At 34.9% G+C, this 25,544-nt stretch overlaps 1 protein-coding gene and 1 pseudogene across 1 annotated transcript; one reads left to right on the top strand and one right to left on the bottom strand.

The window, feature by feature from the left end:
* Positions 1 to 1,612: 1,612 nt before the first annotated feature.
* LOC140853963 (uncharacterized) lies at positions 1,613 to 2,327 on the top strand (annotated as a pseudogene).
* A 3,547-nt stretch (positions 2,328 to 5,874) lies between these two features.
* LOC105057944 (uncharacterized) lies at positions 5,875 to 16,936 on the bottom strand. Its single transcript, XM_010940670.4, has 5 exons — positions 16,661 to 16,936; positions 6,873 to 7,020; positions 6,702 to 6,772; positions 6,407 to 6,610; positions 5,875 to 6,218 (listed from the first exon to the last, which is right to left on the bottom strand). The coding sequence occupies exons 1-5, from the start codon at positions 16,880 to 16,882 to the stop codon at positions 6,207 to 6,209; spliced, it is 657 nt and encodes a 218-aa protein (XP_010938972.1). The 5' UTR covers positions 16,883 to 16,936; the 3' UTR covers positions 5,875 to 6,206.
* Between the last annotated feature and the right edge of the window lie 8,608 nt (positions 16,937 to 25,544).

Below are 25,544 nucleotides of genomic sequence, written 5' to 3'. Positions count from 1 at the left end.
GTGTGTGGTTCGTGTGGTAAATAGCTCAAACTTTAAGATCATTTTTATAATAATAAAATGGATGACAAATTTGGTAACTATGTTCAACTATAAGGACTCTTTTTGAAATTCTCTCTCTTTAACTCTGATGCTCAATGCTCAGTGGATGGTACTGAGTGCAAGGGCATGATCACTGGAGGAGGGAGGGGAGGCTAGGTCAATTGAGAAAGAAGAGGAGGGTAGGGTTTTGGCCTTAGAGGAGGAGGATGGGGGGCTCAACCATAGATGGAAGAGGAGGAGGAGGATATCACTTATAGGGGAAGAGGAGAAGGATGAAAGTGGAGGGTCGACAATAGATGGGAAAGAGATCGAGAGGTTGAGGGATCAGTCACAGATGAGGATGATGTGAGAAGGAGAAGAAAGAGGGAGAGGGGGTAGCCATAAATGCAGAAGAGACTGAGTAGGATGGGGGTCACCTACAGGTGAGGGGAGGGAGAGGAGGAGTTTGAAAGAAACACCTGCAAAGGAGGAGGATGGTGGAGTGGCCATAGATGAGGAAGAGATCAAGGATGGAGGATTGGCCATATATGGAGAGGAGGAGACGGGTGGGAGGATGAAAAGCGTGGAAGAGTAGGGAGGGGAAGAGACCAAAGAGAAGGTGGAGGGAGGGGGTACGGGTGTTGGGTCATCACCAAAAGAAAAAGAGAAGAAGAACTAGGTCCATGCTGAGGGCTAAGGCATCGTCTCCTCCCTTCCCTCATGGCGGCGACGGTCGCCTACGAGACCTCAAAAAAAAAATAAAATATTTTTTCTTTAAAATTAATAAAAAAAAGTTAGTAAGGAAAGATTTTCTTATTTTAGAATATAATAAAAAATTTGGGAAGCTAGTAACTTGTAACTATTCTGCTGTTAAAAAAAAGTATCTTGAATATTTTTGAATAATTTATAAAATATTATAAAAAGATACCATAACAAAATTTTTATATATGAATGTACCCATATCCAAACCATAGATCTTTTTAATAACCAAGCTTTCAATACATTAATTTGAAACCTAATCATCCCCAAAGTTTGCAAAACTAATTTTAGTCGGATGCCATTCATAATTTTTTTTTTTTTTAAAAAGACTCCATATCTTTCTCGGCTCTTAAACATATTTGATTCTTCTAATTCGATTCATAAATAAATTGAACCTTACACTTGTTCTTTCTCCTCTCTCTCTCTCCCCCATCGCCGTGCACCGCACATGCCCGGTTGCTAGTTTAAACAAGATTGAATCTCAATGAAGCAAATCTGTATATGGAACAGGAGCCACTTGCAGCCATGGAGAAAAACAAACATTAATTACTCCACGGGAATGTCATTTGATCAATGGCAAAAAAAAAGCGCACGAGTGGACACTGGACACAAGTGGATAGAATGAGATACAGGATTCGGTGGTCTTTTCACCGCTAAAAAAGAAACGCAACTCTCACATTCCATCAAATCTCAATCCAGAAACACAGTAGAGAAGGTAATACACAGAAAGGGAAGTAAAATTAAAACGTTATTTCATTATAAGAGAGATCAGGAACAAGAAAAGGCCATCCATGGTCATCTCCTCACCATTAGGATGCAGAACAAAACAGAGCAGATGACGGAACGAGCGGCTGAGGTTGCGGCGTCGAAGACTGTGGAGAACCTCCGCTCTTGCAGCGCCCAGATCGTCGCCGCGCACATCCCCACTCCCTCCACCACCGCCGTGAAAATCCCCATGAGCCGACACCCACAGTGAGATGATTTTACGGGAGACGGAGTTGGAATTTGGAACAAGGGGGGAGAGAGAGAAGGAGAGGGACAAAGCCAAAAGAGTGGCATCAGGGCATTTATTGTGGTCCGAGAACAAGTTGGTTTGGGTTAGGTTTCACATCGAGGTGTTCATCCGCAATATTTCGTAAAGGAAATTTTTTTTATATAGGATCCATATTCTCTCTGTTTTTTTTTAGGTAATTCTTTTTTTCCATATATGTCAGGGTCTCACAGAGGATTGGGCCAATGGGATGGCCGCGTCTATCTGCCGCGAGCGATGCCTTCCTCAGACGGATGTCACGCAAACTAGTGCATGATGACGTGTCTAGTTTTGATTGGAAGAATTTTCGTCATTTGGATGCCACGTGATGGAGCAACGAAGGATGCGTGGTATTCGTAAGCGGGGCGATTTTCTGTCGCGTGGAACACGTTGCTCACGCGCAGGCAATGCTGTAACCGAAGTTACCGCACGTGGAGTGAGGAAGCCCGGTGAAAGTCACGCCTATTTTTAACCGAATATATTAGTCGGTATTTAAATTTTTTTTGAACATAGCTAAGTGGAAGAGACGTGTAAGCTAGCTGTATCTTGGTATGCAGCGGTTGTAATACAGTGGATTGGATCGTTCCTTTTGTTACTAATTATTCATGCTATAGATAAATATTCGTAGTCTTCCTTCTTTATTTAGTGATGTATTATTTTCTGATTTTTATGATTGTATGCATATTAAATTTATAATATGATTAACTCCACTTACCAAAAAACATAATAAATAAAAGTAGGAGCTAAATATGGAGAAATTCCTCGTTACTGGATTCAATTATAAATTCTAAAGTCACCGTAACAGTTCAAATATTTATGGTCATCAAACAAATGCTGAAAATAAGATCTAACTTCCTAAATGAGACTGTCAAGACTACTTGAGCGTTACTAGGTAGAGATCTACCAGAGAGATCACCTGATAGTGATGCAATTTTTTTATATTATTTTTTTATTTATCACTGCACTATCAATATTTATTATGAAATAATGATTTAAATAAATAATATTATTATTTGTAATAACATATTAACCATCATATAGTTACTAACGGTCACTACGGTAACTATTTTATTTGGCTCTCTTAAATCTAATCAATTGATGACCACTCATGTAAATTTTTTTTTTCTTTAAATGGGCAGATTTCAATCTTCACCTTCTAACTATACTTATACTATCAATAAGATTGAGGCGAGTGGCAACATGACTTAAAATATGGAGTCGGTCAGGGGCAAGAGATAATGCCACCCAAGGAAGCACTTATTTGTCAAAATCGTATATGTTCATTAAACAATGATTTAAAGGTGTTTCTTTATGCGGAGATATTGCCATTATGAAAACCTTATTCTAAGCATAGAAATTGCAATCTCCAATTTGCAAAAGTTTCTTGAATTACATATTGAACTTCCATTAACGAACAACTCTACAAATTATTCTTAGATAATCAAATGAATCATCAATAAATCAGTATTCATAAATTTTTTGACATATTAGCAACTACTCTCGACTTATTCAATAAATATCCATCAAAATACAAACTAATGATGTTACTGGTTGTTGTTAATGGCAATTGTACTGCTAGTCTATTGTTTGTTTGTCAATAAACATATACACACGTTAATATTGTGGAATTTTCAATTTTTAGTAATTTCACTATTAAAATCATTTTCAAACTTCAGCAAACTCCCTGCACTTTGCCCACATCCAAATATTTGCTCTTAGCCAAATTGTTCCTTGATGCTATACTTACCACTGTGCAATGGCTTGGGAAAGCTAACTTAGCAATAAAAGTGCAAAGTGGTGGATGCGGGTAAGTAAATGTGGGGTCAATTGATCCCACAAAAAAATAAAAAATATTAGACATCTATATATACTCATAGGAAAAGTCAAAATTGATCCACTAATTTTATAAATTGATCTCATATCTCATCTAAATTTTAAAGAAGTAAAAGATAAAAAAAATAACATAAAAAAAGTAATTATGACCTACATTCTCTTTGACTCACATATCTTATCTCTCTCTTCCTCTCTCACACCACGTTAACCTCTCTCCCTCTCTCTCCTTCTTTCTCTTTTTCTATTAATTATTTTTTTATTTATCTTTTAATACCACATTCCAACCTCATTCATCCACATCTTATATTTAAATCCACATCAATTTATTTTTTATACTCTAGAAGGGCCATATCAAAAGATAAAAAAAGTAATTATGACCTACATTCTCTCTCTTTAATGACTTACATATTCCTCCTCTTTCTCCCTCCCTCATGCCACTTTGACCTCTTTCCCCCTCTCTCTCATTCTTTCTCTTTCTTTATTTATTACTTCTCTATTTTGTCTTTTAATATCCAACCTAAATTTCATGATCCCTGTCCATCTACCTCTTACATTAAACTCCACATCAATTTATTTTTTATACTCTAATCAATATAAATGCAATAGAAAATCATATGTTCTTCTTGTCTCTCTTCTTAATCTGAATTAGATGTATCTCTTTTAACTTATTTTTTTAACACTCTTTTAGTTTTTTTCTTTATCTTCTTCTTTTTTTCACTCATATCAAATATATATAATTAGAATAATTTTTGGTTAGCCATTATAATTTTAATATTTAATAATATCTAAAATTTTGCTATGATGTTCTTTTATAATATTTTATTATGAAGGATATTTAAGATATTACATATTATCTTTTTTTATATATTTTATTATTTTAAAAATATTTTATTATTATTATTATTATTATTATTATTATTATTATTATTATTATTATTTTTTTTTTTTTCTTCTTACGACTCTTCTGCTTCTTTTGTTGTACAAAACAAAATTTCTGAATCCGCCGTCCAGTGCAACTTGATCTTTGGACAAACACAACACACACTCGTATTTGAGATCAACTCAATGCATCCATTTAAAGTTGTTGAAATTTAATTTTTTGTGGTTCCAGCTTTAATCAATCTTACTTGCATAATATATGTCCTAGGACCCTAGATTGCTGGACTTGAATGGTGGCTCTTTTTTTTTTCCTTCTTTTATTTTGGTACAAACGGATGCCCACAATGATCAAGCTTGAGTACACCCCAAAATGCCAAAAAATAAAATATCCTACAAGATTTGGAGGTAGATCTGATCCCGATGCCAACTCTAGTCACTGATATACTCAACAATAAAGAAGACGATCCAATCAACGGTGCTGTTCGCCTGCCGAAATAGTGGCTCTTTAACATATCCTATCAATAGCAACTCAAATGAGAATCAAATTCAGGTCAAGGCAAAGAACTTCACCTAATTAGTTCAAAGTTCGTTTAGATAAGTCATGCAATAGTCAAATTATAACCTGCATACGGAGCAACGCATCTGAGCAAAGAATTTGTCAAGTTGTTCACAAATCTCTCTCTCTCTCTCACACACACACACAGAGCCGCCCCCTCCCCCCCCCGCCCCCCCCCCCCCCCCCCCAAACCCACAACAAACAAAAACCACCAACACCCCACAATCTTAAATGCTTCTATGTGCCCATATATTAACGTCCTAATCCAGGCTTATCCCAATCTAAGCTTAACAACCAAGTCCATAAATTTTTGCAGTATAAAGGCGCCAGTTTGCATAATATGACTACCAAGCACAACCGCCTATAGGAATGTCACTCTTGGTTCATGCAAGTTTCTTAAGAAGTGCAGATGACATGGATATAGTCATTCTGTACTGCAAAAGTTACCCATTTGATCAACTCGTTAACCAACTCTCATGCCAGATTACCATGAAAAGAACAGTGGAAGTGGAAATATAATGGAAGAAGAAATCTACACTAACATGAAATCTACACCCCAGATAACTGTACCGTTTGTTGCTGAACTTGATCTTAAGTACAGTCCAACCTTCCAACCCAAAAATCATGGACAAGACATCTTCCTTGGTAATTCACTTTCAGGTGCCCAGACCTATAAATCCAAAAGAATTAGCGCAGTTTAATAAATGGAGCCTTAACATTATGCATGTTGCACGTCTGAGACATCCATGCAGTGCAAAGTTTCTCTCAAGTTCTCATCACATCGCACCGAAACTCACTCTTGCAAGTAAGAAAATGTGCTTTATTTCAGCAATGCTACAATATTCTATTACACATGAATATACTAACATGTAACCACCACGATGGATCTGAGCCCCACTGGCAAAAGATGGGAACGCTTGAGGTTTGGTAAATGAAGCTCAAAGTATAAAATGAGTCAGCATACCTCCAACAGTGACACATTTATCCAATGGAAATCAACATAGAACGATTCCTATACTCAGTAATCAATGCCAACTGCATTCAGTTAAAACTGAATGCATTTTTTGCTTCTGAAGTTCTGATAGCATTCAATAGCTGCCCAACTTCTGTCCTTCCCCATCCTCAGTGAGTTCAAGTTTTGCCCTGAAGCCCCACAAAAGCAAGGAATGAGTTTATAATATTCTGCAATATGATTTCAGGATAAATGGTAGGGCAATTAAAATATTGTTGAGACTTCACAAGTGGACCCTATTGATTGAAGTTATTCACGGTCCATTTCTTTAACTTCAAGACACTATTTTAAATTACAATGCCCACTTAACAGAGCCAACCTGCATTTCTCTTGCAATGGAAGGAAGCCATTTCTCTCCTCTGACCTTTTTCAGTTCCAAAACTCTTTCTTCCTCTTTTTTAGCTGCCGCCTTTGCTGCAGCTTCTTTAGCTTCAAATCTAGCCAAAGATCTCTGGCATGCCTCTCTCGCTGCAGCCATAATATTATTGCCATCAACAATGACAGATTGAAGTTGGCGTCTGAACTGCAACAAGATTGCAGTGGAAAGGATGAATAAAACCATTATGAATATCAAAGCCACAGTTAAGTGTGTGATAAGATGAAAAACAGCATACCTTCTTTGATTTCTCATCAACTTCCTTTCCTGGTAGAATTTTTGGTCTTTTTCGTGGTTGTGGATGTGGATCTGGAAAGATGCATTAAGCTTGAATTCCTTGTTTATATTAGAGGTTAACATGTTTTACGGACAATGACAAACTATGATTAGAATTAGATTAAAACCATACCAATGGGATCCAAAATTATGCCAGGAGGTGCTTTTCTGAATAACTGAATGCCACCTCCATTTGATTGAGGATTGTCATTGGACATAGGGATAGGATTTGTCACCATCTCAAGACTCTTCTCTAACAGATCATCAAGAAGCTTTTGTGCCTGTCCATGATCATATAAGCATTATAATGTAAAAAATCATGAGGACATGAAAAAGATACACTAAAACTCGAATTCTCATCTTCACCAAGAAATCGAATTACAGCACGCTTAGTTAATCTTGAAGCTGTGGTTGGTCTTGACTATCTAGGCAGGAGAGAAGATGCTCATTGTTACCAAGAAGACTAGCAGTAGAAGGAATTGTTTTATTCAAGTTTGGATTAATGTCATATCCCAAAAGGTACTTATAGAGCTTCTTGCCAGCAACAAACACATTCTTTGGAAATCACTTGTCTTAAATGTTACATAATGGAGATAACTTGCAAAAATAAATGTCACAGGAATCCCCTTTTTTTTTTGGTGAATATACCTGCACTGCTCATTTAATCCCCAATAGACTAAATAAAAGGAAAGAATTATCTGGCAAGTAATGAAAATGTTGAACACAACCAAATGAACTTATTTGATGTCATTGGAGAATGGAACAGTATGATGAACATAGCCAAATGAACTTATTTGATGTCATTGTAGAATGGAACAGTAACTAATATGAGAACTCCCTGAAAAGGTACTGGAGATACTCTAGTTGTGGTACATATGAATTAAGCCCAGTTTTCGATTCCCTAACTCTCTAACACTAATTACAAAAGAATTTTTGCTAATATTCCAGTAAAGATCCTCGGTGTATATTATTTGAAAATGGTCTAGCATCAGTTAACCAGCAAATTTCAATGAACTCTAAATCAGATTATGGAGGAAAGTTATGGGATGATCTTTCACATTTTGTTTTACATTTAGACACAAAGCAAAAACTTTACTAAACAAGCGAGAAAAGACCTATATAAAAATCTCAAACTACTGCTTGCCTAGACTCCCAGATCTTCTGTCTCAAGTGAAAGGTCTTTCAATAGGCTTTGCTCTTCGGAGGGGAAATCAACTGAATCAATCTTCTTGATGGTATAGCTGAAGTCTGATCGATTGACGAATGGCTCAGATAATCATGTGGCATGCTTAATTGGATCATCTATCTTCAGCCCATAGTACTGTTATTTGCTGGGTCTTCATAGCAATTGTTGAGTTAATAATACAAAATGATGCCTAATGCAATATGAGTAGCATTATGCAGCTTATATTTACTGCCACAGGTTATTAATCCATGTAAAAGAAAACATTTAGCAATATTCCTGTTATTTGAATATTACTCAATTTTTTGTGTTAGACTTATAAAACATAGGAAAGTCTGAAGTTTCATCTTTTAATCTGAATTTTCACCTCTGCAAGAAATCACAAAGCTTTTTAATCCATGTGACAGAAATTTGGCAACAGTCTTCTTATTTGTATACCATTCAACACCTTTGTAGAAGGAGCTAAAATAGGCAGTGTGCATAGAAGCCTCCTAATTCAAAGTCATCATCAACAATTGTTGCATTTGTCAGATGCAGGTTTTAGATACTAACAAACAATACTAGAATTTTCTAAATAAGGATTTGCTGAACCAGTATTTTTTTTTAAATAAAAAAAGGGCTTTGCATGAGCACTAAATCAAGAATCAATTCTGAGGATCGCAAAAGACAATTGATCAAATCAGCAATAAGAAAGACCAATTAAGTAAATTATAAAGCCTTTTCACTTGGAACAGTAAAGTAGCCTCACAAATAAACTCTCTAAATTTACCATCTAGACTCACAGTCAACCATTTAGACTTTAATGGATCAATAGTACACCTCAAACAAGGTCAACCCAACTAAGAATAAAGGTAAGTACTCAAGCTTGACGTCAGATGTAAATGCTGCACTTTACTCTTAACCATCAAACAACATCAAATCGACTCCTCAAAACAAAGTACTTGAGTTTGACCTCACATGCACACAGTAAACCATACATACAAATAACTGAACTGCACAATTACACTAAAGGGTCTATATCCAATGAAAAAAATGCATACAGCCACACGATAAAAAACAAGCCAACAGGTTATTGAAAGCTGAAATGTCTGGTATGGCATTCATTCTGTTCTTTAATTCTCAGAAGCTTTGTACTACTATCGTTCCAGATTTTTTACAAGACAATAAACAAATGCAAAGAACACCTTGTTCAAGCTCAAATCAAAGCAGAGGGCATCTAAAGCCTCATCACAAGATCTGAAAGGCCACTCAATCCTCTTCCACTATCAACAGTCTTCATTCAGTTTTTAAGAAGAAAAATCTTCATCTGCAACATCCCACTACACAACAGGTGCCTTCAGTTTAAAACTTGTTCCCACTTACGAAGGTCATCTTAGGTAAATAATTCCCAAGTAGTTTCCAAGCAGACCTTTGGGTTTTAAATCATTACTTTCTGAATTAAATGTAAGTCCAAGGCAAAAGACATCATCAAGCAGTTAAAGCTAAAATTCCAATTCAGCCAAACAGTCAACCTAAAGATCAACAAGAAAAAATCGTATTTTGATCCCTGTAGCAATGCATTTTTGAAAATCCTTGTTTGTTTTCTTTATGCAACTTATTTAAAACACCTTTCCGTACCTGTTGAATAAACTAAGTTTTGGGAGTGGTTCAATAGAAAAGTTTAAGAAACCTTGAGGCAGGGTCACATATATAAGACAAAATGTTCCAGTGAGATGGACCCAATCACTGTAAACCAACTCAACTTCAAATCAGTCAACTCTTTTAGTCCCAATGAACTAAATAATGTGAAAAGAAGCTAACCAAAACCATGGGTAGGGAAAGTAATGAAATTGGTGGTACTGCGGTTAATTAAAACAAGAGCGATAGTCTTGTCCATGTGATGATTATACAAGTAATATAGGTTTTATATGCTCCTCCTTTCACTTGGTCCTTGGAAAGCAACAACCATGAAATGCTGAATCGGCCGGTTCGAGGCATGCTGAACCAAATCAATTGGTTATTGTTGAGAAATATATATATTGTGTATATTGTTGATTGATCACAGATAATACAATATATAGATGAGAGATTAACCATTCTAATGGTTCAAATCCCTATATTTAGGAAAATGAATAAAAAATAATAATTAAAAGATTACAGAAGAAAAGAATCAGCAATTTAAAATTCGAAAAGAAATATTCTGAAAGAAAATATCGGAGATATTCAAAGAGAGAATATCGGCTCTATCCAATGCTCTCCCTCAAGCTGGAGAGTGGATGTTTTTCATTCCCAGCTTGCAAGTGATTTCTTGAAATCGTGCTGTAGACAGCCTCTTAATTAATATATCAGCTAGCTGATTACTTGAAGACACATAGAAAATTGTAATTAGACCATTCTCCAACTTTTTTTTTATGAAATGCATATCTATCTCAATGTGTTTAGTCCCATCATGCTGAACTGAATTATGAACAATACTAATGGCTGACTTGTTGTCACAATATAGGTTCACGGGTCCTTCTCTTCCAATTCTGAGATCATACAGAATTATTTTCAATCATAAGAGTTCACAAATTCCATGTGCCATACTCTAAATTCTGCTTCTGCACTAGATCTAGCAACCACCGATTGTTTCTTATTTCTCCAATGTTACTAGGTTACCGCCTAGGAACATACAATAACCTGTGGTAGATCTCCTATCAATCAATGACCCTACAAAGTCTGCATCAGTATAAGCTTCCATTGTTAACTCACTACCTTTTTTTAAATAGAATTCTTCTTCCAGGCATAGCTTCAAGATATTGAAAAATCTTATAAACTGCATTTAGATGCTCTACTTTCGAATCATACATAAACTGACTAACCAACCCAACCGCATAAGTAACATCTAGCCTCGTATGAGATAGATAAATCAGTCTTGCCATAAGTCTTTGATATCTGCCCTTATCAGCTACTCCTTTCTTTTTGCATAGCTTATGATTCGGGGTCATTTGGAATGCTCGATGCTTTACTCCTAAGTTTTCTTGTTTCTTTAAGTAAATCAAGCACATATTTTCATTAGAATACAAATATCCCTTGTTTGAAGTAGGCCACTTCAATTCCAAGGAAGTACTTAAGCTTTTCGAGATCTTTTATTTCAAATTTTTTCTTCAATTGCCTTTTCAAGTGTTCCCTTTCGACCATATTATCTCCTGTTACAATAATGTCATCCACATAGACTAAAAGAGCAGTGAGCTTACCCTCTTTCGAATGTTTAGTAAATAAAGTGTGATCTCCTTGACCTTGCTTATATCCCATCCTTAACACTGCCTCTATAAACCTTCCAAACCAAGCTCTCAGAGACTGCTTCAATCCATAAAGAGTCCTTTTTAAGCAACAAATCTTGTTCGAATCAAAGTTCGTGTCAAATCCAGGTAGTGACTCCATAAATACTTTCTCTTGCAAATCTCCATGTAAAAATACATATTTCACATCAAATTGCTGCAAATCTCAATCAAAGTAGGCTGGTAATGACAACAAGACCCTTACTGCATTCATCTTTGCCACAGAAGCAAACGTCTCTTGATAATCTACTCCATAAGTCTGTGTGTAACCCTTTGCAACTAGCCTTGCCTTATATCTTTCCAATGTCCCATCAGCTTTGTACTTTAAGGTATAAACCCATCTACATCCCACTGCTTTCTTCCCTTTTGGCCGAAGAACCATTTTCCATATCCCATTCTTCTTAAGTGCACTCATTTCTTCCTTCATGGCATTTGCCCAATTCCTGTCATTTAATGCCTCATGTACCATGGAATGTCAATAGAATCCAGGGAGGCAAGAAAACTTCTGTATTGTGAGGATAATCTATAGGAAGACATAAACTGACATATAGAATGTTAAATATATTTTTTGATCCATTTTCTCAAGACAATAGATAAATTAAGATCATACAAATCAGAATTATTCGTAGAGGAAGTGTGAGAGGTTTCTATACCTTGTATCGGATCGAATTCTTGAAATTGCTTCTAATCCAGAATGGACTTCTCTCTTATGATGTAGACTTGTTTCGAGGATAGTCTGAAAGTTGGCATGGAGACGGGACCCATCTGTTGCTGATCTTGTTGATAGGCCTGCTGCTGATCTTATTGAACCAGAACAGATGATGGTTCAACAGGTGAAGAGGGGACAATAGGAGATAAAGCGGTCATAGGTTGAACAGATTTAGATGAAAGCTGGACAGATTCAGATGGTGTAGATTAAACAGATTCAAATGAAGGCTGGACAGATTCATATGATGCAGAGTCAAGAAGAAACTGTGCCATGCCCTATCTTCTCTCTGCACAATTTTCTCCCCCTGAAGATGAGGGTCTAATGATGAAAAGAAGGATTCTGCTTCATTAAATGTCACATCCATTAAAATGAAAATTTTTTTGATTTGGGGGTGATAACATTTGTAGCCCTTTTTGCTATTTGAATAGCCTATAAAAATACACTTCATCGCTCTAAGATCAAGTTTACTTTTGAATTGTTTGTGAATGTGGACAAACACTGTGCACCCGAACACCTTAGGTGGAAGATTACTTGTAACATGAATTTTTGGATAAAAGTCAGACAATTTTTGTATCGGACTTTTATTTCCTAAGGTGCGAGAAGGCATTCTATTTATGCGATGAGTAGCTGTCAAAACAGCTTCTCTCCAAAACCTTTTAGGGACATGAGTTTGGAATAACAAAGAGTAAATAACATTAAGTAGATGTCTATTTTTGCATTCAACTATCCCATTTTGTTGGAGCATGTCCACACATAAGGATTCATGCAAGATTCCCTCTCATTGAAAAAAGATAGTAAGAGTTTGATTAAAGTATTCCTTAACATTAGCTATTCTAATTTTCTTTATTCCAACACCAAACTGAGTATGAATCATTTTGTGAAAGTTTAAAAAGATGTTTATCACCTTTGATTTTTCTTTCATTAGAAACAACCAAGTTGTTCGGGTACAATCATCAATAAATGTCACAAACCATTTGCTCCAGTTATATTAAGAAGTTTTGAAGGTCCCCAAATATTTGAATGAATCAAAGAAAAGGGCTCAACAGACTTTATTGAACTTAAAAGAAAGAGCACTCTATGGTGCTTGGCAAGTTCACAAACATCACAGTGAAGGTTTTCAATAGAAATATTTTCAAACAATGGTGGAAATATAAGCTTAAGTAAACTAAAAGGAGGATGACCATGACGATAGTGCTGAAGCCAAATTTCAGATTTATTTGAAGTGACAAGATTATTGGTGAGGGCACTTTGTGAATGATATAGCATCAGTCGATTCCCCTTCTCCATGATTCCCTTCATATCTTCTAGATAGTAAAGCCCATTCTTTTTCCTAGCAACTCCAATCGTCCTCCTTGTAGTTCAATCCTGAAACACACAATGAGTGTCAAAGAAAGTGATTAGGCAGTTCAAATTTTTTGTGATTTGATGAATGGAGATCAGGTTGGTAGACAGTGTGGGAACATGTAGGACATTTTGCAATGTAAGAGAGGATGTTAGCCGAATGTTTCCTTGACCAGCAACCGTGATTGGTGATCCATTAGCCACTCTTATTTTATGGGTTTTAAGGCTCGGTTTGTAAGTAACAAATTTTGTAGAGCTATGGGCCATATGGTCTGTTGCCCCTGAATCAACAATCCATGAGTTTGAATGTACTATATCTGAGACATTAATAGAATCAGACATAAGGCACTTACCACTCTGAACAAGTGAACACGTACTAGAAGATTTAGAAAGGGATTCGAGTAAATCTTGCAGCTTTTCAATTTTTTCTTTATTAAAGTCTGGGACATCATTATTAGTGGAAACCGAAACCTTTTGAGAGCCTCCATCTTGGTTTGCTAAGTGAGCCTGGCTTCTTTGTCTCTTAAAGCCTCCCATTCGACTTAAGATTTGTTCCTTTCCGTGCAATTTAAAATATGTTTCTCTTGCATGCCATGGCTTTTTGCAATATGTGCACCAAAGGATACCTTTATTGGACCCTTTATTAGCTTGTTGTTTCTGAATTTTTATATGTTTATTTGCACCATCAGCTGTCTTTGTAGAGAGCAACGTTGATCCTTCAATAGACCGTGACTCATGCATCACCATTCTTCTACTTTTCTCAATCCGAAGCCCAAACAATAGAAAACACCTCATTAAGAGATGGTAGTCGCTCCTTGTCTAAAATTTGGACTCTCACTAGATCAAACTCGGCATTCAGACCTACTAAGAACACAAAAATCTTGCTACTTTCAACAAAATTCAGGAGTGTTTGTGTATCCTCGATATATTTTATTTTTAGATCCCGATAGTGGTCAATTTCCAACCATAGACCATTTAATAGATTGTAATACTCTATAACAGAGAGAGTACCTTGTTTAGTGGCCAAGATTCTGATCCTCAATTCAAAAAGCATTGCTGCATCCTACTTCTTCACATATGTCTACCTGACTGTTTTTCAAATGTCTTTGGCAGTTGAAAGAAACATACAATTTCTGCTAATTTCGGATAATATCAAATTCCACAACCATGACATGATCATGAAATCTTCTTCATCCCATGCTTGAAACTTTGGATCCTCTTGGCTAGGACCCATACCATTCAGATGACTTAGATTACCTTTCTTTTTTAGAAATGTCTTCACTACTTGTGACCATTGGAGGTAATTCTTCCCGTCAAAGAGATAGAAAGAATTCATGCTTTGAAGTTCCCCACTCAATCTATTAGAAGGATGATCGAAGACAAACCCAATTGGGTTGAAAGTGTTAGAAACTTCTGACATCTTCTACCACGGACTGAAAAATAAATCACCAAACCAAAGGATTTATGTACTCAACAATGAAGGTCAAGCACATGAAAGAATGGATCGATTATGAACAAGCCAAATCTCTTTGAAGACAATGAGGGGGGCGACAATAAAGGTCAACTAGGACAATCGACAACTCGACAATGAAGGCCGACAATAGCGATCGACAATGAAGGCCAATTATGGTGAGCAGGTTAGGATGACAATGCCCGCTCTGATAACATGTTAAGAAATCTATATATTGTGTATATTGTTGATTGATTACAAATAATACAATATATAGATGAGAGATTAACTATTCTAATAGTTCAAATCCCTATATTTAAGAAAATAAATCAAAAGCAATAATTACAAGATTATACAAGGAAAGAATCAAAAATTTAAAATTCAAACAAAGATATTCTGGGAAAACATATCGGAGATATTCAAGAAGAGAATATCGGCTCTATCCAATAGTTACTAGCATGGTTCATTTGTTTGATACGAAACGGGAGCCTTACCACACCTACAAAGGGGGAGAGAGAGAGAGAGAGAGAGAGAGAGGGAGGGAAAGGTAGAGGAGAGGAGGGGAGGAGAGAGAGAGAGAAGGGGAGAGAGAGGGCTCAAAGTCCTCATCAGAAGTTTGAAACAAAGGATCTTCCGATTTATTTCAAAACTTGAGATCTCTATTTAAGTGAAGTCAGCAAATCATCTGCCAATTTCAATTTGAAATTGGCAAAAAGAGGGGTACATCTCCGAACAACATCGTACAAACCTATATAATACCATACTAGTTGCTGACTAGTATGGAACCTGGTAGTGGTTCAGCATACCCTAGCAACAACAATTGCCTATTTGAAGTTGTGAAGCTAAGTACATGTCAGCTACATCTTGTGTATGTAATGCAATAATGGCTCCGAGATTCGTAACAGAAGATTCAAGAATCGCAACATGAAGCAACAGATCCACACAAGCATGCAGGTGCATAGAGAAGCACACAAACTGTTTATTGTATTGCCAATAAATTCTTTTTAGCACATTAAAAGCAAATGTTTTGACAAAACATTTGGTTTAACAAGGATTGCATAAAAGGGGTTGCAAAAAGGTTCTGCCTGTACACACAACATTAGATAATTAGTAGCAGTCATGATTACCAAGCCCCTTGAGGTTGAATTTTTCCAAGAGCTCAGGAGACTCTTGAAGTCATGATAAGAAGGGAATCAGGCCAAAGGGGGAGATATTGGAGAGGGCACTTGATTCATGATGGCAAAACATCATAAGTCAACATGTCAAAAATCATAGTCAACCAACTTGGTTGATGAAGCAACATATTTAAATATATTCTAGATATTTTCGAGAAGCTGTATAGCAACTGACCATTATAATGTGCTAAAGAAAAATCTTAATTTAATTTAGTAATAATGCAAGGATTGAATGAAAAGCATGTAGAAAATTGTAAGTAGAACGTATCCATGGGTTTAGAATATTGCACTATTTTAAGCCATTTGGGCTATGAAAGACTGTTTTCTACTAACAATTTGAGCTTACCATACTTCCATATCATTCATTATAACTTCTAGTATTGCAGAACCCAACACATTAGATGGAATAGTATTTACTTTAAAGTCATTACACCCCTAATAGGCTAAATCTCAAAGTTTACAGGATAGATAAGAATTACCTCATTCCAAAAATTCGGTTTATTTGCCATCCAAACTAATTCCTGGATGAAATTTGATACTGGAAACGCACAAAAGGAGCATTCTCTAACAATTCCTTCCTTTAAACCCTAAATAGATCGGGAAAAAAAATCTCCCTTTTACTAGAACACGCAAGCCAAGCAAATCAATTAGTGGTGGACCTTCGTTGGATCGATCCTAATCTTCAAAAGCTTCCCTCTTTTCACAATTAGCAATAGAATGATGGAAATCTCTTGAAGAAAGAGAGGAAGGGGGTGAGTTTATACCTTGATCTGGTAGAGCTTGAGGCCAGGGGTTTGGGGCTTCTTTAGCTGCTCGTCGCGGGGGTCGTCTGGGGCCGTCGAACCGCCGGCAACCGATTGGGGCGTGGCGGGGCGATTGGAGGTGGAGGTGCCGAGGTTGACGGCGGCAACGGAATCGATGGCCGCCTTCCATTCGGCGTCGCCGTCCTCCTCTCCACTGCTATTCGCCGAACTGCCGCCGCCCATAAAAATTTCTTTGGCTCTGCTGCTGCTTGCACGGGAAGGTCACCTTCGCTAGCGCCTGATGTCTGGTTTTGAAGCGGAAAGACAGGAGGCATGGATTTCGGGAGATGAAGATCGGACGGTCGCTGATACTCCATTTTTGCTCTCCAGATGCGGCCCACGATGTAATTGCATACAATTTTACGACCTTTTTTCCTTTTCAAATATTTCTGATACGAGGACAACGCAGGCCAAGCTCTGCATACGTATATATTAAACGTACAAAATATATATTGGACAGTCAGTAAATATACATTAGGGATCCAATAAATATGTATTACTTATTAACGTGGTATGGTAAAAATATACCTATTGCGGATAGATATATGGCTAGAAATTTTAAATAAATTTGAATTTCAAATGAAAGATCCAGATAAAAAAAAAAGTTATGGCATATTTGAATTCTCAGATAATCAAGGAGATTATGGTAATTCTATGATTTTCCCCCTTTAAATCATAACGATCCTATATAGTATATGTGTGGGAGTACATTTATACACATCAAAGTGATTTGAAATTTAAAAATATAATTTTAGATGTTTGGCTATAATCTAAAAATAATTTTTAATTACATTAAAAATCTCTTAAAACATGGTTTACTATTGTCGATAGGGTCTGATCTTTTGTAGGTAAATATCATAAAAAAATTGATCAACTTTTTTATTGATCAACTTACCTATGTTCTCATATTTTTCTAGATGGATAATCATTTTTCTATAGATAATATTTATCTATAAAATGGAGAAAAGATCTTATCCATCTAAGAGGTGGATCATCATTTTCTCATCAATCGAAAAAAAAAAATTTATTTCATTCCTAATATATCTCTAACCCCATAATAATAATATAATATTATATAATACTATTTGATAATATAATATAATATAATATAAATATATTATATTATATTATATTATATTATACTATACTATACTATATTATTATATATAATATTTATATAATAAAAGATAATATGAAAAATATGGATAGATTTTAATAACTTATTTAGGAAACTAATAATACAAAATAACATGGATAACAGATTCTTGAGTCATTTTTCAATATATAAAAGAACATAAGTAAATTATTTTTTTATTTAAATATTACCTAAAAAATATTTATCTAAAAAATATGGATTCTTGGATAAGTTTTTTACTCTCAAAAGAGCAGATCCTAAAGTTAACCTCTTTCTGCTTCCAATAGATGAGGTCTCACAAGTGGAATATCACATCTGTAGAAAAAAATTTTTTTTTTTAAGAAAAGAGTATGCTATCCCTCGATATCCTTTGCACGATCTACTTCTCCTAAACTTCTAAAAGTATCCATCTCCTCTCGATGTCCTTTGACAACTCATCTTCTTGAAGTCTTTTAATAGTAGAAATCATATTCACCCTTCTTCCTATCTAGTTTTCAAATTTTTAGATAGCAAAGATCATATTCACCCTTCTCCCTATCTAGTTTTCAACTGTTTTGCGAGCACACGACCGTCTCCATCACTGCTCGCCGCCATCTTCCATCGCCATAGAGAAGCAGAGGTCATGGCTTATTCTTCTCCCACGCCCATTACCCTACTTTGGGTAAGACACATGGCCCTCTCTGTCCCAAGGGTCTCCATCTCGCTCTCCCTCTCACATTGATTTCAAGAGAGAAAGATTAGTTTTCTATTTTCTTTGGACTCTATGTTATCTGATTAAATCTTTTATTTTTTTTAAAAAAAATCAACTCTTGTTGGACCGTTTGTTGAGTATGATTTGTGATTTTGATTAGATTTGATGGATTTTCATGTTTATGTTTTCATATTTATGTTTGTAATTTACTTTTCAACCACTTGAGATTTTTAGGCATAGTTTTGAAGTAATTTGTTGTGCACTTCAAATGCTCCATTTGCTACATTGTTTGATCTCCTTGTTTGATGCTGTAGTGCATGAAGTATCAACATTGATGCATCCTTATGAGCTCTTGTTATATTCCATACAAGTTGGTAATTTATTGCTGTCATTCTTTTTAATATGAGGAAAGATCAAAAGATAACAAAATAGAAAGACACAAGAGAAGGAAAGAGAAAGTTAGCAATCTGTTAAGTATTTAGTTGGATCGCTTGCAATTATATACTTGATTCAAGAAACTCTCTGATTCGAGTTCTAAATTCAATTATTCTGTGGGGAAAGCTAGTAATTTGTATGATGATACTCATTTGTTTTATATCTAGATAATTTTAGAATCAATTTAGGCATTTGTCACTTTGGCATTCAAAATTAGTTTTTGGATTTGCCAACCAAACATATAGCAAACCACTTCTACAGTTTCAGAACAGCTTCTAGATCTTAACAACCAAACAATTTTTTAGTAAAAAACTGTTTTATCTTGAAACAACTTTTGCTCTCAAAATATAGCTTGTACCAAAAATTGCTTTTGATAAAAAGCTACAGCATCTCCAAACAAACCCATAAATAAGGTCAAAGAGACCCAAAAGAATAAGCTCTAAAAGAGAAAAACTCTCGTAACCCAAAGTTTTCATGGTGAAATACTCTCAAGCCCTTATCTATCATTCTGATATTCTTTCTTGTAGGATCGTGGTCTATAAGCCCCCAAGACTAAGGCTGAACTACTAAGTCCGAGGCCGAGATGAAGGCCTAAAGCCAAAATGAAGATTAAGACCAAGAATGAGATATCAAGTCTAAGGCTGAGGTGATGACTCAGACCAAGCTACTAAAATTGAGATCGAGCTACCAAGCCCAAGGTTGAGGTGAAGATGAAGGCCAAGGTGAAGGCTAAAGCAGAGGTGCAGACTAAGACTGAGGATAAGTTACCAAGCCCAAAATTGAGGTAAAAGCCGAGATCAAGGTGATAACCTGAGAAGCTATCAAGTCCAAAATTGAGGTCGAGCTATCAAGTCCAAAATCGAGATCAAGGTAAAGACTGAGTCAGAGCCCCCGAAGGCCGAGCTTTTGATGCAAAGCTCCCATAAATCAAGCTTCCAATACAGAGCTCCCAAAGATCAAGCTTCCAATACAGAGCCCTCAGAGATCGAGCTCCCAATACAGAGCTTCTAAAGACTAAACTTCTAAAAGCTAAACTGCTAAAGCCATCCTGAGAAGGTTGAGATGAAACAACTGACCTAAAAAAGCTGAGATGCAAGATGATCAGAATAGGATAATACTTTATACTACTCTAATCTTCTCTTATTTTATCTCTTTACAACTATTATTCCAAAGCTCTTGCTGGCTTGGGCATTGAAAGACTCAATTAGAACCAATCTAATGAGCTTTTTTTTTCTTTTTTATGTGCAAATGAATGTCCTTCCTCAGATCGACCAGTGGCCTCCAAGCCGCTATAGTCGGATAGGATTTTAGCACCCATCATATTTAGGTCAAGAAACAAGATAATTTGATATTTTTCACAAAATCAATATTTGAAAAGATTTTTATACAAAATTCACCAATCATTTTTATGAAATATATTAATACATTCCAACTTTGTTTCATATTAACCTATCATCCATCCAAGGTTTTCACCTTAGTAGAGATAAATTTTTATCAGATATCTCACCACTATCAAGCTATTAAAGTTTAATATATCAACTATCAGCATAAATATATTGTAAAATATATATTTATTATGTTGATAATATATACAATTATTAAAATAGTAAAAAAATTTTATGTCATCATACTATTTTAAGGATCATAACTATATTATAATACACTTATTCAATTATTATAATATAATAATTTTTGAAATAATTATTATACAATATAATTGTAATAATCATATTTAATTTGTATTCTAAAAATTTTATTATAATTTACATATAAATAACTAATAACCATACTTATATCATAATTTATGTTATATAATAATCATTGGTTATCATAATCATACATATTATATTTATTTATGATTATAGCAACATAGCTTGTAATTATAATATCAAACTATTTTATAGTGATTATTTTCAAACTAATTATTAATATAGTGATTATTTTATAGTAATTATTAATACAGTAACTATTAGTTACTATTTTATAGCAATTATTAATATAGTAACTATTTTTAAACTAATTCAATAGTAATTGATGTTATTTATTTTACATGATAATTATGAAAATGATATGATAATTATTGTGCTATATTATATAATCATTGCCATAATATCATAAAATTATTTAATAAAATAAATATTTCTATTATGATCATGATATACCCATCTGGTTATGATTATTGTATAATAATCATAATCACAATAATCATAATTATACTATACATCTTGTTAAATAATAATTATCAGTTATTACAATATTATGTATATTTTATTATAGTAATATATATGTTGTGGAGATTAACTGTTGATCGAACCAATCTTTCTCTCATCGGATTACAATCGAGCACTTGTCGATGACTCAACAGGATTTTTTTGAGCATCAGAAAGAGAAAATCAAGAAATCAAGATGAAGTGACTTTATGTTATTAGCTTCTGTCCGACCCCTAGCTTGTATGTTAATTTATCGACCACAGGATTGGGATATTACCAACAATAGGAGGAGATGAAGTCCTACGACTGAGACGAAAGGGAAGATGACCCCCTAAAATCTCAAGCATAGGTACTGATACATCCTAAGGCAGACCATCCACTGTTGTACTGACAATCAAATAACAATCCAATGTATGTTCTTGGTAGAGGGCAATCGATCGATTGCCTAATCTCTATATTTAGCCTTTTATGATCATGCTAACAAAATTTTAGAGTCTTCTGCCTGCAAGACGACAAGCAACCCAACCACTCGCTCCTTCACTCTATCCCCCACTAAATGAGATCTGTGATCTCAACAACCTTAGGATGTATGTACCGTTATTTTCTAATAGTCAGAGCATGTCTCTAAAAACTGTTGTTCTCTAACAGACAGTGCACATCCCCGAAGGTAACAGGTATCTACCTTCATCTATAAAATCCTCTCCCTCAGGACCCGCCAGGTAGATTCTACTTCAAACAAAGAACCACCCATGTAAAAGGTGACTTGATCATCTTTCTAAGTAAACAAGACTCACAGATAGGTAACGATTCATAATCGTCTTTATTAAGAATTCCTTCTTGAGCTAACCTGTTCATCCTGTTCTTGTTAATATAACCTAGCCTACAATGCCAAAGATAGGCATCCATGACATCGACAATCCTAGGGTACTTATTTGACATGTACATTACATTAGGTCTAGATACAATATAGATTTCATTGTTTAACTGTCTACGCAAAATTATAACACCATTCAAAATGATATCACAAAATTTTTTCTTTATTGATATTTCATAATTTGAATTGACCAAAAGGCCTACAGAAATAACATTTAAAAGAAAACTAGGACAGTAATGACATTCATTTAGAATAATAGAATGAGATTTGAATACAAGCTTGATGATTCCTAAAGCTAGAACTGGAACTGATCTTCCATCTTCAACATTCAGAAATCTCTCACCATCTTCAAACCTCTCACTAACCTAAAGATCCTGCAACAAATTATAAATATTAATGGAGCTTTCGATATCCAATACCCAGATCATTGTATCAAAAAGAGAGAAGTTACAAGATATTATCACATAAGTACCTTATCCAACAATCAATTGCTTCCTCTTCTTTTGTCTGTTTAGATCAAGAAAAGCTTTATACTAAGGATAATTCTTCTTTTAATGACTCTGCTTCTTACAAAAGAAGCACTCTGTCTAACTTTGATCAGTCTTGAACTTGGGCTTCTGGTTTTGACTCTCAGTATTTTGTATATTTTTATTTTTTTTTCTTTCTTAAAGGGATGATGACTATCCGAAGAAGATCCTCCCACTAAATTCACCATCTCCTTGTGGAGCTAGCGATCCTTCTCAAAAGTCTGTAGCAGCCCCAACAGACCATAGTAGTTGACTACATGCTTCATCATTCTAAAATGACTAAGAAACAGTAGGTAAGACTTAGATAGGGAGTTCAGGATCGCATCCTTCCCCAATTGTTCATACAAAGAAAAGTCAAGTTTGCTCAGTTTCTCAATCTACTCGATCATGTACAATACATGATCCGTAACAGATGCATCCTCCCTTTTTCGAGTGTTGAAAATAGTGCAACTAGTCTTGTGCTGCTCAATATCGTCGGTAGTACCAAAGGAATCCCTCAACACTTGAAGTATTTTCTCTAGTTGAGCCTCTTCAAACTTTCGACTGAACTCATCATTCATAAAGGTCCGCATGATGCAATGAATCATAGTGCAGTCGTTGAGTCACTTCAAATAAGTATCTCAAATCGTGCCTCGGGCATTGGGAGTAGGCTCCTTAGGTGTCGGATCCGTAATCACATACAGGATCTGCTTGTGCTCTAGGACGATCTTTAACTTTCAACATCAGTTATCGAAATTAGATCCCATCAACTTCTCATTATCCAACAGTGATCGAAGTGATAAGTTTGAGGCCATATCTGCACACACAAGAAAAAATCAAAATCTAATTAATATATGAATTTGTTAAGCCTAAAGACATGAACTTTAGTCTAAAGATTCTCTCACTATTTTATACAAATTGATAGCCTCTACCTCCAATTCGAGAAATTACTTTAATTCTTTAGTGGGTACTAGAATCTACACAGACTGCACACGAGCCTGACTTTAGCCGACTCACCCATGTGCATCTATGGGTTGGTTCATTAACCAATTATTTTATCAAATAATTTCTAGTAGTTGATTTAGCCCCAAGTAACTTTTCAGTTGACTTTGATCTTCTCTGCAAGCCCCTGGTTAGATCCAACCATTAACATGATCATACTTACAAATCTAACTACCAAATGATTAGATCCGACTTTAGTTGGCTAACCTAACCATCTGATAGAGAGACTCGACTAAGTCATCATATTATGAATGATAATTCTAATAGCAGATGAGCACCAGACCTTTAAGTCTCCAATGATCATCATACTAATGGACCTATTATCATCCAACTTAATGGGAGGCTATGATCCAATTATCACCATAATTAGTTCATTTAAGGGAACAAATAATTTAAAAAATTTAATTTTAATTTTTGAAAAGAGAAAAGAGAAGAAATCAATCAGTAGATTATAATCCTCCGACTGACTTCACCAAGTCCCTGAATCGGATTAGGATCATGCTGATTGAAATGGAATCTAAATTAGTTACACTAATCAATCTTAATAGTATGGACTAACTCGAATCACTTAGCGATCTAATCAAAATTTAATTCACCAAATTGGTCGGGTAAGTGAGATCGATGGGAGGGTCTGCTAAGCTTGCCTTAGACACCATCGAAATGGCCAAGTAAGCCGCTCTCAATTAAAAATCATCGATTGAAATGTCAAACTTATCTTAGACATCAATTGGTTAATTAATTTTAATTTGATCAATTTAATGATTCGGATTCAACTACTGCGCCACAATCAAGGTCTATTTGATCTAATAAAAGACATGGACTTGTCCATCTACAATATTGTATTTGAGAAACTCTGGTTAATCTAATTCAATATTTGGTTAGACTTAATCAATTTCTTTACATGATCAATCAATTCTTTAATTCTAACCTTAGGTCTAACCCAATTAAAGAGAAAAATCTGATTTGAGCTACCCCATGCCTCATGTTTTATGCAATATCACTAAATCTAAATCACAATTCTAGATCTATTGAGTTTAACACTTAATTCTTAATTAAGTTTTACATCAATATGGTTAAGGTTTTGAAAAATAATTTTTATATGTAAATTTTTTACATTAAATCATAAAATTTTTTAGATCAAATCTAAATTTTTATAATTTTAAATCAAAATAATTTTGATTAAATAAGATTAGATGTAACTAACTTCTTCACAACTTGCATCACATACAACAACACCTAGGATTTCAAGATCTAGAATTTTACAAGAAAATAAATTTTTTTTTCATTTTTTTCTTTATGGGACCTCAGTGGCACCCCTACATGCCATGAAGAGCACCCCATTGAATAGGAAGAGAGGGTCATGAAATCCTACTTGCTCCTATGTCCGGACGGCCTAGTGATTATCCAATCTGAGTACTTTGCTACTCAAAATATCTAATCTAAATAAATAATAATCAGATCTAAAAATAAATATATTTAGATCTAATCTAAATTATAAATAATCAGATCTAACAATAAAAAATTAGATCTAAAGGTATAATAATTCATATCAAAATAACCATAGCTCTGATACCAATTGAAGGAAACGTAGGTAGTGCTATACATGCAATTTCAAAACTTTTGTGTAGTAAAAGAATAAGATTAAACTATTTAATCTAAATCACATGTATAAGATCTAATCTAGACTACTATGTCATGAAGAAAATATAAAATATGATACACTTTAGATCTGAAAATAAAAACACACATCGATCTCATCGATGCTGAAATATTAGATCTAATGGTATGATCAAAATAGGTTAGAGATGATTACCAAACCAATTGAATTTTGATCTTCTCTGGTCCAACACTTGGAGAGGATATTTCTCAAGTCACTCACAGCCACACGAAATCATCTGACCTCTACAAAAAAATTCACGTGAAGACTGGCACAGATCAAGAACTTGGAGGTGCTAGTTTGCAAGCAACTTTGATAGCTAATCTCTTTCTTTT

Source organism: Elaeis guineensis, chromosome 15 (genome assembly GCF_000442705.2).
Source record: "Elaeis guineensis isolate ETL-2024a chromosome 15, EG11, whole genome shotgun sequence".
Taxonomy (NCBI): Eukaryota; Viridiplantae; Streptophyta; class Magnoliopsida; order Arecales; family Arecaceae; genus Elaeis; species Elaeis guineensis.
Note: the sequence above shows the minus strand (reverse complement) of the source record. Positions and strands in the feature narration are given on the sequence as shown.

Bases quoted from the DNA above. Each gene is read 5' to 3' on its own strand.
- LOC105057944 (XM_010940670.4), bottom strand. From the start codon at position 16,882: ATGGGCGGCGGCAGTTCGGCGAATAGCAGTGGAGAGGAGGACGGCGAC. The intron at 6,773-6,872 runs GTATGGTTTTAA...GCATCTTTCCAG, and splicing joins CATAATTTTGGATCCCATTG to ATCCACATCCACAACCACGA. The intron at 6,611-6,701 runs GTATGCTGTTTT...ATCTTGTTGCAG, and splicing joins TTGATGAGAAATCAAAGAAG to TTCAGACGCCAACTTCAATC.